The sequence below is a fragment of the Rhinolophus hipposideros genome (assembly GCF_964194185.1).
Source record: "Rhinolophus hipposideros genome assembly, chromosome: 4".
Classification (NCBI taxonomy): domain Eukaryota; kingdom Metazoa; phylum Chordata; class Mammalia; order Chiroptera; family Rhinolophidae; genus Rhinolophus; species Rhinolophus hipposideros.
This window is the reverse complement of record NC_138050.1, coordinates 49506424-49522743: the sequence shown is the minus strand read 5'-3', so window position 1 is coordinate 49522743 and position 16320 is coordinate 49506424. Positions and strand designations below refer to the sequence as shown.

Sequence of the window (16320 nt, the reverse complement as noted above, 5' to 3'; positions counted from 1 at the left end):
GAAATCCAGCCTTCCACAGATATGTAGATGGAAATGAGAGGGCCCTGAAGACTCTCAGAGAGGGTCTCAGTGAACCTTCAGGGATCCTCAGACCACACCTGGAACTTCTGATGAAGACCACAGGGAATGGATTGTTTCTCAAGTTTCTGAGAAGACTATAAAGTTTTTAAATTTTTTCCTGTTAAGGCAAAAAGAAAAAAAAAAATCCAGAAACATTTCACTGAGAAATAATAAAGGATACGTTTGCAAACTAAATTAGTTGGATAAAGTAAAAATCTAATTGATTTAATTTCTTACTATTTTAACACTGGAAATCTGTGACTAAATAAGAAACAGGTTATAACATTTTTTATTAATCACAACAAAATATTTTTATCATACTGCCAAGCCCTTCAATTTTGTGGTTCTGTTTTGTCTTGCAGAACACCAAATTTCTCCTTTTCTTCTATTCCCTTTCACCATCCATTTGTCCAAGGTTCCTTTTTTCTCTCTTTTGGTCTTATCCTCTCCCAGAAGATGTGTTTAAAAGACCATGCCATTAAATCAGCTTGCACTTTAAATAAGTCCATCTCTAGAAATCATGCACCTGGCTTTTTTATTGTCTTTAAACTGAGAGCCTGAAAAGAGCACCAATCTCTTTAAATTCTGTGCCAGTATCTTTTTAGGGCATTGAACCCTTTAAGAAGATGCACTTTCTTTGAAATCTGTTCCCTGGAGTTTGTGGTTTAATCTCTTTTTTTGTTTTAAAAGTGATTTCATATTTTGTGTGAATTTCATCTTTCTGGTGATTGCTCAAACTCACCCACAAACCCCCTCACTAGTGTAGTTCTGTCTTCCTCTATTTTTTTCCTCAGTCGGCCTTTACTTGCCTCAAAGCACCTGGCAGAATGGGGGTGGGACAGGCAGGCATGTGGGATGCGGGGCTGGTGTTTGTTTCTTTCTTTCACTCACAGTTATATTTCAGTTGGTGCAATCTGTATTCAAATAATATTGAAGATGTAGCTTTGATGATTCTTTGCCAACAGAATTTTTCCTAAATGGGAAGTTATTTCATGTCATGTGGGAACATTTTGAGGAAGTTGTTTATTACACAGCCTCCTTAGCCTGCAGTTACCCAGAAGTCCTAACACTATATTCTTAACTTTAAAAGATAGCTACCAAATTTTTAAAACTCTGATTTTAGTGAGTGATCTTTTACCTGAATGTTTCTTCTTGGAGCTGTTCTAATTGAGTTTGGAGCTGCAGATGCCTTCTTCCTGCTGGACTGTTAGGGTCCTCTATAGAATCAGATTGATTAAGTCTTTCCATTAACACCTGATTCTCTGCCAACAGACTACTCTTCTCTTCTTGCAATGCTGCAACCTGTTAAAATACAGGAAGGCAGCAGTCATTTCTTCCAATTACACTGGTATTAGCATAATCACCTGTGAATTACCATTATAAATTAAAGACTATTTTTAAAGAAGTACAATCAACCTCCACTTAAAACATCTCCATTATTTTGAAATATTGCACAGAGTAATAAGAGTAAGCAAGAATAATTATTTGATATCTGAAAAGACAGTTCAACAAAGGAGATACATGTAGTAACTAAGAACAAAAGGATACTCATGATTAGTCATTAGGAAATGCAAATTAAACCCACAATGTTGTATCAATAGTTTCCCACTAGAATGGCTAAAATTAAAAAGACAGGCTGTACCAAGTGTACAAATGGAAGCCTCATACATGTCTGGGGAGAATATAAAATGTTTTAACCACTCTGGAACAGTTTTGCAATTTCCTAAAAAACTAAACATGAAACTACCACATAACCTAGCCATTCTACTCCTGTTGTCACACAGCTGCCTGCCCATCTGTCCCCTTGTGCCTACCCCTAAAAGGAAAGGAGAGTCTGTGAGACTAATCCTCTCAGGGACTTTGCTTCACCTTTGTGATTACACCTTATGTCTCCTTGTTTGGCCCCAAAGAATGACTGGCTAGTCAATGACAGGTAAGATTCCTCAAGAGAGGAATGACCTAAGTCAGGCCCAGTCACGTGGGGACCACCGGGAGAACTCACAGGGTTGATAGAGGTGGGCACAGCCCCCCACCCTTCCCCGGTCTAAAGAGAGCCTCTGCCTCTGTGGCTGTATTCCTTCCCACAACCTGCTTGGAAAGTGATAACGACAGTTCTCCATCTCAGCAAGTTTCAGCATAAAGGTTTTGTCCCCTGGGGAGGTACAAACAACAATTACTAATACATCATGGGACTTTTGGCAGGCAAGCGTGATTGGTTTGCACCAGTTTTCTGGTATGCTGTGTGAGACTCAGACTGTAGAAAAAACAATGCTACTTCCTTGTATGTGCATCAATAAAAGCCACAAAGTGGCCCGATTCGGGGCTCTCAGTCCTTTGAGGCCGTGAGACCCTTGGCCCCTGTTTCAAAACTTTCTTGTTTTCTGTTTCTTTCTTAACCCTTCGCCGCCCCTTCTCGTTCTCTCACTGCCCGTGTTGCACTGGACGCGACATACTCCTAAGTATTTATTTACTCAAGAGGAATAAAAGCCTATGTCCATACAAAGACTTATAAAGAATGTTTAAATAGCTTCTTTGTAATAAACACTAGAAACAACACAAATGTTCATCAACAGGTGAATGAATAAATAATAAATTGTAATATATCCATATAACAGGATATTCAGAAATAAAAAAGAATGAACTATGACACTGACCAACATAAATGAATCTCAAAATAATAAGTTAGACAAAAAAACAACAACCATCTACACTATATGATTCCTTTTATATCCAATTCTAGAAGATACAATGTAACTTACAGAGACAGAATCAGAGTTGGGGATTCGAGGGGAATTATCCAAAGTCATGAGGAAACTTTGGGGGGTGATAGGTTCATTATATTGACTGTAGTGATTTCGCATGTTCCTTGTATATGTCTACATGCATCAAAACTGTACACTTTAAATATGAGTAGTTTACTATGTTAGTTGTAGCTCAATAAAGCTGTAAAAACAAAAGTCGCTTGCCATTTCTGATTCTCCTTCTCCCCCGCCCCCCTCAACTTCCTTTTGCACTTGCTCTGGCTGGGCTATCAGGCCTACATTCCACCAAAACTGCTCGTTAGGATCACGGCTGACCTCCTGCTACTGTGAGCTCCCCAGAACATCTGACACAACTGATCACATCCTCCTCTTTGAGGCGTTTTCTTCACGTGGTTTACAGGACACTTTACTCTCCTGGTTTCTGTACCAACTCACTGGTCTTCTCTTTCTCCTTAGTCAATTCCTCTTAACTTCTCTGTCACTAGAGTACCCCACAGCTTTTCCCTTCTACATACAGTGATGGCATCCAGTTTCATAACTGTAAACACAGACAACTCGCACATTTCTATTCACAGACAACTCGCACATTTCTATTTCTAGCCTGGAACTTTGAACTGGATATCATTTCCAGTTGGATGTCTAATAGGCATCTCAAATTTAAACCGACCAAGTGGAACTCCTTATTATTCCCAATTCCTAGTCCTTCCACAGACTTTCCCATTTCATTAAATGGTAATTCTATCCTTCCAGTTGCTCAGTCATAAGCCTTAACATTTTCTCATCAGATCCACATCCAATCTGCCTGCAGATATCATTGGCTCTACTTCAATCATATTTTGACCACTTCTCACTAGCCCTAAATTCTGATGACCTAAGCCGACATAATGTTTTGCCTAGATTACCTCAATGACCTCGTAGTTTCCTTGGTTTGGCCCTCTCCGTCATTGAGTCTATTCTATACACAGCAGCCATAATAATCCATTAAAACAAAACTCAGATGGATCACATGACTGGTTTCAAATCCTCCAATGGCTTCCCATTTCCTTAAAGTCAAAGTCTTTACAAAGGCTTATAAGGCCTCTCCAGACTGATTTCCTCCGTCTGCATTCCCTCATACTCCTGCCATCCTCATCTTCCTGCTGTTCCTTGAATACACCAGCCACACTCCCACCTCAGGGCCTTGTGCTCAGCCTGTAATGCTCTTCCCTGGAAATCTGGGAGGCTTGCTCTTTTAACCTCTTTAGGATTTTACTAACATATTACCTTCTCTGGTACACCTATACAGACGATCCAATTTAAAACTACTAATTCTTCCTACCCTGGACTCCCTATTCTACCTTCTCTGCTTTATTTATCTCTAGAATACTTATAACCACATAACAGACTATATTTTTATTTTATTGTCTGTCTTCTTTACTAAACTGTAAGCACCTTCAGGGCAGGGATATTTTATCTATTTGTTTCCCCCTGCCATCTTCACTGTATCTACAGCAACTAGAACAGTGGATGGATGGTACATACCTAGTTTCCCCCAAAAGAAGACCTAGATGGACAATCAGCTCTAATGTCTTTTGGAGCAAAAATTAATATAAGACCCGGTATTATATTATATTATAATATATTATATTTACCCGGTCTTATAGTAAAATAAAACCGGGTCTTATATTAATTTTTACTCCGAAAGAGCATCAGAGCTGATTGTGCATTAGAGGTGATTGTCTGGCTCAGTCTTATTTTTGGGGAAACACAGTAGTAGGTGCTCAGTAAATGTCTGTTGAATAAATGAATGAATCTCAAATGCCAGCTCTGTAATTTGTCAGATTTCCATAAATGCATGAGTCTTTTCTCAGAATCAAGCTATAGCTCTATTCTATGCCACTGGTCTACTTCATTTATTTCTGCTATTTCATTCTTCTTTTTAAAATAAGTATTTAAGGCTTGAAAACTTAAAAATTTTTAAATTCATTTCTTTGCTACTAATTTCTGACTTTAATTGCACTTTGGTCACAAAGTATGATCTAAAGACAAAAATTCTTTGAAATTTTATTGAGAATTGCTTTATAACCTAATATATAGTAAATTTATATGAAGGCTATTTATATGAAGGCTAAATGTGCAATACAAAATTTAGCACTAGACTTAACAGACTAGCAAATGTTGCTAAAATATTTTAATTCAATATTATTTGGCAGAAATTCTTTTCCCAAACATAGAAAAGGGAGACTAATAATACATAAACATGGTTTCAGCAAAAACTCAAACAAGGCAAAAGGGCTTATAATGAAAAGCTACAGTTTCCTGTTGAGTTTTTCCACTTCCAAGAGACAACTAGTGTTAACTGTTCCTAATTTTACTGTTTTTCGTTGTTACTTTACATCTCTTAATATGTTATGCACCACTATTTCTTGACTATTTCTTGATTTATCAACCTCAGATGTTATCTAGTGATTCTTTCTGATATGTTAAATTATAACAACTTGTGCCATCCCTCCTTTCCACAAATATAGTTATATCACTATTCTCACTTCCTTCACCTCTGAAATTTAAAATAACTACTCATTGACTCTTTTCACTCAATCACCCGCCATTCATTCACTCACTCAAATATTCATTTAATGCCCACTACATGCTAAGCACTGCTACAATTTTCTATGTGTAAGGCATACTATGATGAATAAAGCAGAGGAAGTTCTTACTCGTATATAAGTTACATATTCAAAACAAATCATATTAAATGTATCAAAAGAACATAGTAAGAAAGTAAATTAATAAGTACATGCAAAAACTACAGTGAAAAGTGCTATGTAGAGGGTTAAAATAAGAGTAACGTAAAACACTGGAGATTACTTTAGATTGGCTAACCATGGAAGAACTTTTCAAGGAAGTCTAATTTAGTACTTGGCACATCTAATAAATACTTTATGATAAATAAATCAAGTAATTCCAAGCCGAGACTGGATGACAAGGAACCAGCCATGTAATGACCATTGCCGCACACAAGTGGGTCTTGACTCCCTTCTTGATGAGACAAGAACATTAGTGGGCCTACTGTTCCTCGTCACCCCTGTCCTATTCTAAGCCTCAACTTCTACCATCTGTACCTTATTTTTATAATAACATTTCTTTATAGGATGATTCTAAATGTTGAAAATCAATAAAGTTTACATTATTACATTAGAGATCACATTATTATTATTGTATTAGTACTGTTTTCTGCAAAGCTAAGTGTGTTACAGGGCTATCTTTTCTCTTCTCATAAACTCTGCAACCCTGCCACTCACTTTGGAAACTGTTTATGCCAGGGATTGGTACACATTTTTGTAAATAATCAAACAGTGAATATTTTAGGCTTTGAGGCCATAGGCCTCTGTGGCAAGTACTCAACTCTGACATTGTAGCATGAAAACAGTCACAGACTACCTATCAATGAATGAGTGTGACTATGCTACAATAAAACTTTATTTACAAAAACAGATGGCAAGCTGTATTGCCAATCCCAGTGTATAACTTTAAATTTATATTATCAAAGATAATATTTATATTCTGCTTGTAAACTTAATCAACTCTATTTAATTTTATAACTCTTAGCATTTGTGTAGTTAAATTCTAAAATTTGAAAAGCAATTACTAGCACTTACGTTATGAGTAAATATTACTTACTACATAACCCAACAAGTGTGCTGATCATACTTCGTCAAACAATGCATCCAAAGCAATGATCAACTGTGCCTTTTAAAGTCAAATGCTTCCAGTATAAAATATTATGAACTGTTTTCCTTTTTTTAAAAGTTAGGGTTGCACTGTAGTCAAACTGTACTGTATGGCAGTACACAGTATGTTTGGTATTTGCAGTGGTGCAGTTCAAACAGGTGGTCACAGAACAGACCTCTTACCTGCATATCCAATTCATGGCATCTTTGAGCAATTTCTTCCTTTGCTGACAAAGCTTCATTTAGTTCCTCTGTAGTTTTCTTCAACTGGTTAAAAACAAAGAGATACAATAAACATTTCAATATGAAGTAGCAACAATTAATAATTACATTTGTACAACACAGAATTAAAAATTTTCCCCCTTTTTCTTTCTGAGGGACAGGGAGAAATCAAGAACCCTTCTCCGAGACTCAAAAGAAGGCACTTCTAGCTTTAAATATCTGTTAGTCCTAAATCTTGTCTTTTCTGTACTTTGAATTTGGTTCTTTTCTCCTATCAAGTTTTCTTACACACCTTCTATCTGGGATACTTTGTTCTTGGTAATGTTGATTATGTAATAAATGAGAAATTTTACCTTAGTATAGTATATATGTGCTAGAGGATAAGGGTTTCAATTGCTAAAATATATAGTAGTATATTTCAATACAAATTTTTAGTCATATTAAACCTTTGTTAATTTATCAGTTTTAAAATAAATATTTTTATTATTCTGATTCTAAACACAACCAAACATTCCCAAGTTGTGTTCCACTATTACATAAACTGTAAGTATGAATAAAATAATTACAATTAATCAATTGATTAATCACTTAATTTTAAAAAGAAAAATGGATTAAAATACAATTATATTGGTTTTCACTTCATGTGACCAAACCTCTGTGTAATACAGATACAAAAAAAATGCATTCAGGGTAACAACTTAAAACCAAACATCACAAAGTAAGGAAAAGACAAATTACAACTTGGGTTAAAATTATAGCATGTACAAACACTTAGAAACCGTGTGGGAAAAATGCAAGAAGACAAAGACCTGAAAGATTTTTGTTCATGCTTTGGAACAGACGTCCCAAAATAGCTGGAACATAGAAACTGATAATGTAACTAACAGTATTTTATTAAAAGCAATAATTAAAATTACAAAATAACTTTTCCAGTAAACCCATTAAGAATACATTGAAGAGTTCCTTTAAAAATAGAGTACTCGTTCCTTAGTGCATTTAAATATCTGCTGACAGGTTGTTCATGTCTTCACAACAGTGAAGGGTAGAGAAGACATCCTCAATTGAAGAATAATGTGAAACAAAAAGCAAAATATCTTTTGTATTGTAAGTAAATCATAAAACGATTTATGCCAAGGGAAAATGCATGCCATTTTCCAGGAATGCATCTATTGTATTAAATGTGACATGCAGCAAGATTTCACTAATGGAAAAGAAAATGACTGGAAAACACAAATTACAATAAGTTAAAGAAGTTAATTTATTTTAAAGTGGGTTATGCAACAATACTAATTACAAATTTAATTACAAATGTGTAACATCCATGACTAAAGTGGCTTAAGTTCTTAAATTTTAGAATTGTACCAACATATTTCATAAGCAATTTCAACTGAAACATCTTGTCATTAATATCTAAAGTTTATCCTTTTTAAACTTTGCATGGATCAAAACAATGTAAAATTAGATACCTGGCGATCAAGGTCAACATAGGCATCATTTCCAGCAGAGACGGGAGATTCTTTACTCATCAGCTGAAATTAAGATTCAAATGATTATAATTAAGAGGCAAAAAAGACATTCTATATATTTGCACAATTAACATGAACACCCAGTCACTACAGAATTATAAAAGTTAAAATTAAAATACAAATGTAAAACGAACCTTTTCTTATACATTAAAGCTTTTCAGTCAGGAACATTTTCACTCCAGGATAATGACTTAAAATTAGATGTCTAAAGTCTGATGCTCATTTTCATTGTAGTCCCGCCCAATCACAAGAATCAAGTATTATTAATACTTATTCTTATCACCAAAAGACAAGTCTTTTAAGTTAAAAATGTGGCTAAATATTTAAAAATATTGACTTCTCCATAAAAAATGGCAACACCAAGTATTTCTAAAAAATAAATGTGGGCAACATCAATATTAGCTAAAATTCACTGGTTAATGTTTAATAACACAGGCACACACAAATCTATGCCTTAACAGCTCTCGCCCTTGTATTGCAAAGATGCAAAGGGAAAAGATTCAAAGGGTGTGTGAGGGTTTCGGGGAGAAGGGGATAAAATTCTAACTGTGATAAATGTCAGGGGCAGATTCAAATGGTCCCAATTTTCTGTTGTTTCCTTCTTATGTTCTGTCTAAAGGACAAAAAGAGTGGGACAATTAGAAATGTGGGGATGTACTACCGTGTTTCCCCGAAAATAAGACCTAGCCGGACAATCAGCTGTAATGCATCTTTTGGAGCAAACATTAACATAAGTCCAAGACCGGGTCTTACGTTATGAGGAGAGTTGAAAAGGGGTGAAAAAAATCTCAGGAAGAGTACAAAATACTGGCTTCAATTTTATTTATGCTCTTATTGTGAGAATATTAATAAAAAGATTTTTAAGACTTTTCTTCCAGCTCAAAAAACAATACCCATTGTAGGGAAGATAAAATTCAGAAAAAATATAAACAGAAAAAAAAAATTGTTCTACCATCCAGAAGCAATCATCTTTATAATTTTGAAATATTTGATTTAAGAAGCTACCTATGCCAACCAGAGGCCTAGCACAGTTCAAGTAAGAAAGACATTAGAGTGTGATAAGGGCAGGGACAGACGATTCAGAGAAGTATCTAATTCAGAGGTAGGTAGTAGAAGAGAGTGGAAGTGTTTTCTTCCACTCTTTTTCCTTTTCCCATTGTTACAGTTTAGACCTTATCACCCCTGGATAAAAACCCAGCTATCCCACTCTCTGAATAAGACCTTCTCTTATTCTAGTTCTCTCATTCAATACTATATCTACCATGTTTCCCCGAAAATAAGACCTAACTGGAAAATAAGCCCTAGCGTCATTTTTCAGGATTACATCCCTTGAACAGAGAAACCCTAATGCGTCTTTTGGAGCAAACCTTAATATAAGACCTGGTCTTATTGTGGGGAAAACACGGCAGTGTATTTGTTCCTCAACTTCATGGAGGTTTCCACTCCCCATTCCTTTCTTTCTCCATGTTTCAGTCAGAACCTATCATTCTTACATTCACGTTATTCCTTTCTTTGCTTAGACTCTAGTGAACATTATTGTTTTGCCTGCCTAAATCCTCTTCCCTCTGCTAACATCATCATATTTTTAGGAACCTCACCCTTCCTACTTTTGCTTCTGGGGTTCATCACTTGTTTAATCAATTACCTTCTTTTTCCAGCCTAGATTTCATGGTCTATTACTTTGATGACTTTTGTCAATATAATCAATTATCCTCTTACCTCGATTCCTTCTTCTGGCAAAATCTCAATCCAAGATCAATCCAACTACTGGCCATATACTGACTGCTAAGTACTGAGAGAGTAAAGCATTTTTTTAAATCATAAAACACTATTGACACATAGTGTCCAATCTCAACTGGAACTTCAAAGTTGCCCAAAAAGTAGTTATGCTTCCCTCGTAAGCAGTCTCTTTATTCCCTTTAGAGATTATTCTAAACTTTTCCTATTTCTCAAACCTCACCAACTCCCCAACGCTCTTCATCAGAAAACCTTGCCTCCAGATAAGAATTTCCCATATCTTAATCTACAAAATTGGCAACATTTATGCCCATTCTTCCTTTCTTCAATCTTGTTATAATACAAGTGTTATTCTTCCCAACCAAGGCAATCCCTCCACTTGTGCTCTCCCCCCGTCTTTTCCCAGCTTCTCATAGACCCTGTTCCATTTGTCATCCTCTCTCTAACATCTCAATTTCTATTTTTCTCTTTCTTGTGGCTTCTTCCTATCAGCATTTAAATAGTTAAAATGCTGTCATTTACTTGTCTCCCATTCATATTTCTCCAAGGAAAATAACAAGCACATGAAAACGTTCAACATCATTATCCTTTAGGGAAATGCAAATAAGCCACAGTGAAATACCACTTCACAACCACTAAGATTGCTATTATCAGAAAGATAAACAATAACAAGGGTTAGCAAGAAGACAGAGAAATTAGAATCTTAGTGTGTTGCTGGTGGGAACGTCAAATGGTTCAGGACCTGTGGAAAACAGACTGGCACTTCCTCAAAAAGTTAAATACAGAATTACTATATGACCCAGCAATTCAATTTCTGGGTATATATTCAAATGAATTAAGAACCGGTGTTTAGAAACAAAACAAACAAAAAAACCCCTGTACTCTCATGTTCATAGCAGCATTATTCACAATAGCCAAAAGGTGGGAAAAACCCAAATGTCCATCCACTGAATATGTTTTTAAAATGTGGTATATCCATACAATGGAATATTATTCTGCCATAAAAAGGAACGAAGTATTGATACATGCTAGAACATAACCTTGAAAACATTCTGCTAAATGAAAAAGCCATACACAAAAGGGCACATATCATATGACTCCATTCAAATGAAATATCCAGAATAAGGAAATCTGTATCTGAATTGCTTGTTTAGCGATTTCTGCCATGACTTACACTTTCTGAGGCAAGAGATCATGTCTATTTTTTTCGTAGTTGTATCCATAACGCCTACCACAGCTCCTGGTGCACTTTAGGTGCTCAACAAATATTTGCTATGAATAAAAGGCATGTGCACATAATAAATATATAATCTACTCTGTGGACAGAAAAGAGGCCACAGGATAAACCTGACAAGACTAGGAGACTGAAAATAACCATACAGGATGGCATAAACATAAAAATTCCTAAGTCGGGCCATGGTATGAAGTCACATCTAACCTGTAGCTTCCTTGACAAAGGTCAATCTCTACCTTAAATGAGCCTGCCTACTGTCTTTTTGCATCTAGGATAACATGCCCTTGGAACGTCAGTAATCCCTCTTTCTGGACCAGAGCAGAAAACTACAGAATCCCTCATTGTTATTCTTGTCCTCTGATTACCGCCTCTATGTGCTGTAAAAAGTGAACTATCAACTATTGTGTACCCACCCATGTGAAAGAAGTACTGGTCTCTCCAATTTACTTTTATCCAATCCCAGAGATTCCCCCCCTTTGCTTACTCCCACTCACTTACTCTATCACCAATGGATTTCGTGTAAGCTTCTTCCTTTGATTCTAAGTATAAAATAAGCTGCAAGCTGCCATTTTGCGGAGCATTTTCTCAATCTGTTGAGATTTTGCTTCCTGGCAATTGTCGTCAGTCGTATAAGCTTTCTCTTAGGCTGAATGTTTTTTCATCAACAATTCTTCAAATCTAATTGTACATTTAATTTTATAGATTGCCTTGTTCACTCGACATTTTAAATACTTTGCCGTTGTCATAAGATACCTTTTTTTAAACACTCCTGACCTTATATCTGACATGATATAAAGGAGTGTAACATTTTTTACAAGATGCACCAGTTTACCCTCCTACCATCAGTGCTGACTGCCAAACTGATCATCTTTTAAAAGCTCTGCGATTTTGAAAGGGCCTGTGTAATCAAGTGTTTGGCTGGCTTTTGTCCCCAGTTTCCGGGAGGTAGCCTCTAAATCTCTGGAATTTCCTCACTGATAAAGAATGTCTTTGTTACTCATGATGGGCCCCTAGATAGCTTAAACTGAGGAGATAGCTCCAGTTGGGGGCTGGCCATGTCAGAAAAACCAACCTAGTGTTACAGGGTTGGGACTTTGACCCATTTGGTATCAGCCAGACCTCTGGAAGAAAAGGGGGTTGGAAACTGAGTGCAACCTCAGGGCCAATAATTCAATCAATCATATCTACATAATGAAACCCCAATAAAAATTCTGGACATGGCAACTCTGGAGAGCTCCCGTTTGATGGTACCTGGCAAACTGCCACACATTAATGTGCTCAGAAGGTGACATGTCTTGATTCCATGGGGAAGGGATAACAGAAAGGTTGCATTAAGGACCCTCCCAGACCTCACTCTACGCAGGGGGCTGGTTCTGATTTGTGTCCTTTAGCTATAATAAAACTGTCATCATTCCTGAGTTTTTAATCATTCTAATGAATCATCAAACCTGAGGGTGTAGAAATTTCTGAATTTAGTCAGTTGGTCAGATTAAAAAAAAAAAAAAAAAAAAAGCTTTATCTTAATTTGCATTTAGCATTTCTTTTTGTCTGTTATATTTTTTCTATACTGTTTTCTAGTTACCTTAAGGTATTCTTCCACTGCTTTTACGATTAAAAACATTCTCGTATCCTTAGATCAACCAGTTATTAATCTGTATTTTATTTTTACTTTTATAGTTTTTTGTTTTACATTTGCTGGAGTTCAGGACATGCTATCCCAAAACATATAAAATATTTCAAGCTGAAGGAATTTGAGAAACAGCAGGTACAGGTAAGATTTTCTGAACTTCCCCTGAAGCAGGTCCTAAGACTCATATGAGAGGTGCCTTTCCTATACTCAGAGAAAAGGAGCAGCCTTATCTTGGAAGACAGAGATGCTGAAAGGAATCTGAATGAACAGGACTTGCCCCCCCCCCCCCCCCCCCCCCCCCCCCCCGCCTTACTACACTTAGCTCAAACTCTTTTTTGCCCTATCACATTTTCCCATGATTCTCCACTCTTCATCACACTTAGCATTAAAACACTCAAGTTTAAATACTTCTTTGGTCTTCATTTCCTTATGAAGGTTCTTGTGTCATGTAAAACTTGTATTAAATAAATTTGTATGTTTTTCTCTTGTTAATGTCTTTTGTTACAGAGGCCCCAGCAGAGAACTTGGAAGGGTAGAGGAAAAAGATATTTTTCTTCCCCCATAGTTTCAATAAAAATATTCATCTAGACATCTAGAAATTGCTTTGGGTATGGCTGGAGTTAAAGACCCATTTTCTGCCAAACAAGAAACCAATAGTTAAGCACGAGGCAGACTGCTGGTTTAAGACAGAAATTATTTATAATGGCTTTAGGAATTAGTCCACTATTCCTAGTTCATTAGGGCATTTTTTTAAAAATTGAGAATAGTTACTGAATATCTACCTATAAGATAAATGTTTAAGATTTAAATGAATATGATTTTCTTTATTTAAAAAAAGACAAGCTGTATCACAAGTATAAAGAAAAAATTCTCAAACAATGAGAATTTCATTTTAAAATTTCTATTTCTATTATTTAAACTCATGTTTGCTCCTTTAATTTCTCACAAACTGTAAGCAGAAAGCTCCAACATACCTCTTGAATAGCTGTCATGACAACATGTTGAACAGATTCTTCCATCATCATAATGGCTTGGATGTACTCTGAAAACAAGAACAATCTGGAATGTCACTGTTCAAGTTAAAGAGAGCCAAGGGAGTAAAGGCTAACACACTTCGTGAATTCTTATGAGTAGTTTTCAGTGTTTTGATTCTTCCTAAGCATTCTTCATATATAATTAAACATATGTGCCATAGGTAAAGGCTAAACAGTATTTATCTTTCTTTAATATGTCACCCACACTCACCTCAAACCACCCCTTATAAAGTTGAGGCTACAGCTAAAGGTCACAGGAAAGCAGACTTTCAGGAATGTAAAACAATGAAATGGTAAAGCCTAAAGCCAAGGTGGAAAGGCTCCATACGAGCATCACCATTCTTAAAATCTAAAAATCAGTGTAGTTTCACATTATTCTTTGCTACATGTTAAAAAACTTTAAAGTCTATGCTTTATTCTTCTGTGACATCAACACAATGAATTGTGTATAATCCCAACCTTAATATTTTCCACTATAAGAAAGAAAAAATCTTAGAAACTAATACCATAGTTAAATAAGTATCAGATAACCCTGGGCTTTAAAATAATGACCCACATCTCTAATAAGCTCAAGCACCAGCTTCATCAATCTTATCTTTACCACTGCCAAAAATCAGAAAAATCTCTCAGCTGTCAGTATTGACAAAGTTGAAAAAAAGAATTCTTGCTTTCTAAAAAAGCCGTGGAAGTAGTTTTCATTATTTTCAAACCCAACAATGGATGACGAAAGTGGCATTAAGCATAAAACAATAAGCCAGCTGGCTTCCAACAAATATGGCAAATGTTTTAATAAGAAACATTTAAAAGGATAAATTAATTAGGAAGTTTTAGCCTCAACCTGCCATACATCCAAAAAATAAACACCAAGAACTGGTCTCAGAACTCCAAGTATTATATGAAGGAGTCTTACTGTGAAATTGTTAAAAGTGACCATTTGGCAAGAGACTCATGTCTTTGGAAGGTCAAACTGTAATCTTTGCTTGAGAGATAACTTGTTTAAAAAAAAAAAAAGTATTTTGACAGCACTATTATGACATTGACATTCTGGCTGTGAATGCCAAGGCTTTTAGTTCATCAAAAAACATTTTTTATAAGACATATTGTCGTAAGAATTCTTTATACCCAATCAAATGTGTGGTTAAACATATAAATATATACAACACACTTAAGTCAGAGGCATTGTTCTTAGGTCAATAGTAGGAATAAGTCATAACCACTATTTAGTGAAAAACTAAACAAAACAAAAACCAAGACCTTTAGTCTAAGCTCATTTTTTTGTTTTGCTTGTTAATGAGGAACACCCTATGAGTGATGGAATGCAAGGAAGTGTTTTTAGATTTTCTGTTCAAAGGTACCAAACACAGAATTCCAAGGCTGTGCAGTAAATGGCACAGCTAAAATGACTAAACAGCCCTCAAAATAAAGACTGGGAGCATGGAAGAGAAGAAGCAGTGGCATTGATAATGGGGAAGGAAAACTTAATGACAGCCTTTTACTGGAAGTGAAGAAAATCACAGTGGGAATAAGGAGGTTAGGAAGTTATTAGTAAGGTGTGAGAGGGGAAGCGTTAGTTAAGAAGCGGTGTTGCCACGTCAAGGCCCTTCCCCGCGAACACCGTAAAATGCCAAATGATAAAATGATGATGAGAACTACATTAATGCACCATTTTTTAAAAATAATTTACAAATTTTAAAAGTCCAAATACAAGTACATATGATTGTTAAGTGCAGATCTACTATGAGCAATGCTAGAGAATAAGGTATGCTCTGTCAAGAGTGTATCATGAAAATTTAGCTTTTAGGTTGAAAATTTACAGCACAGTTCCACATAAAGAGTATTACATTTAAATGTGGAAGAGAGAAGCGTTTTCGTCCTTGCCTAGCCTTTCACAAGCAAGAAATCTTGGGCAATTCATTTAATATTTATGAGTCTTCATTTCCTAATCTATAAAAAGCATTTTTGTTCTGGTAGTGCTAGTAGAGTACTAGGCAGAAGAGAGACACTCAGTAAACACTGAGAGACACTGAGCAAACTCAGTAAGTAAGGAACACAGACAATTTCATTTACTCCTCAATTATTTTGCATCCTCATTTTGTAGATGATGGAACAGGCTGAGTATCTTGTCCAATGCTGGCCAGGTAGTAAATAGCAGCGTCACTTTAGTAAGCCTTACATATCATAAATGTGCGGTGACAGGTAATTCTTAACAATTCAGCAATTCATTTAATTCTTAGCTCTCAACTGTGTTCCTGAGAGCAGAGAATGCCCTATGGATAAGTGAGATGTTAAAATCCGGTTTTAAAGTTTTCATCATTTACATATAATTTCAGGGGAAAAACTGAATCTAGTTTTTACATAGAACACTTGGTCTGTATAAGATGTTCTATGAATATTGTGATTGTCTT

General features: G+C 35.8%; 1 protein-coding gene across 2 annotated transcripts in view; it reads right to left on the bottom strand.

Moving 5' to 3' along the window:
* The window catches only part of HOOK3 (hook microtubule tethering protein 3), an 81953-nt gene that overhangs the window by 46560 nt on the left and 19073 nt on the right, over nt 1-16320 (bottom strand). For both annotated transcript variants that reach the window (XM_081045774.1, XM_081045775.1), the window contains exons 6-9: nt 13856-13923; nt 8221-8283; nt 6716-6799; nt 1199-1362 (exon numbers count right to left, since the gene is read on the bottom strand). In XM_081045774.1, the coding sequence (XP_080901900.1) occupies nt 1199-1362; nt 6716-6799; nt 8221-8283; nt 13856-13923 (379 nt within the window). The remainder of the gene's footprint in view (nt 1-1198; nt 1363-6715; nt 6800-8220; nt 8284-13855; nt 13924-16320) is intronic.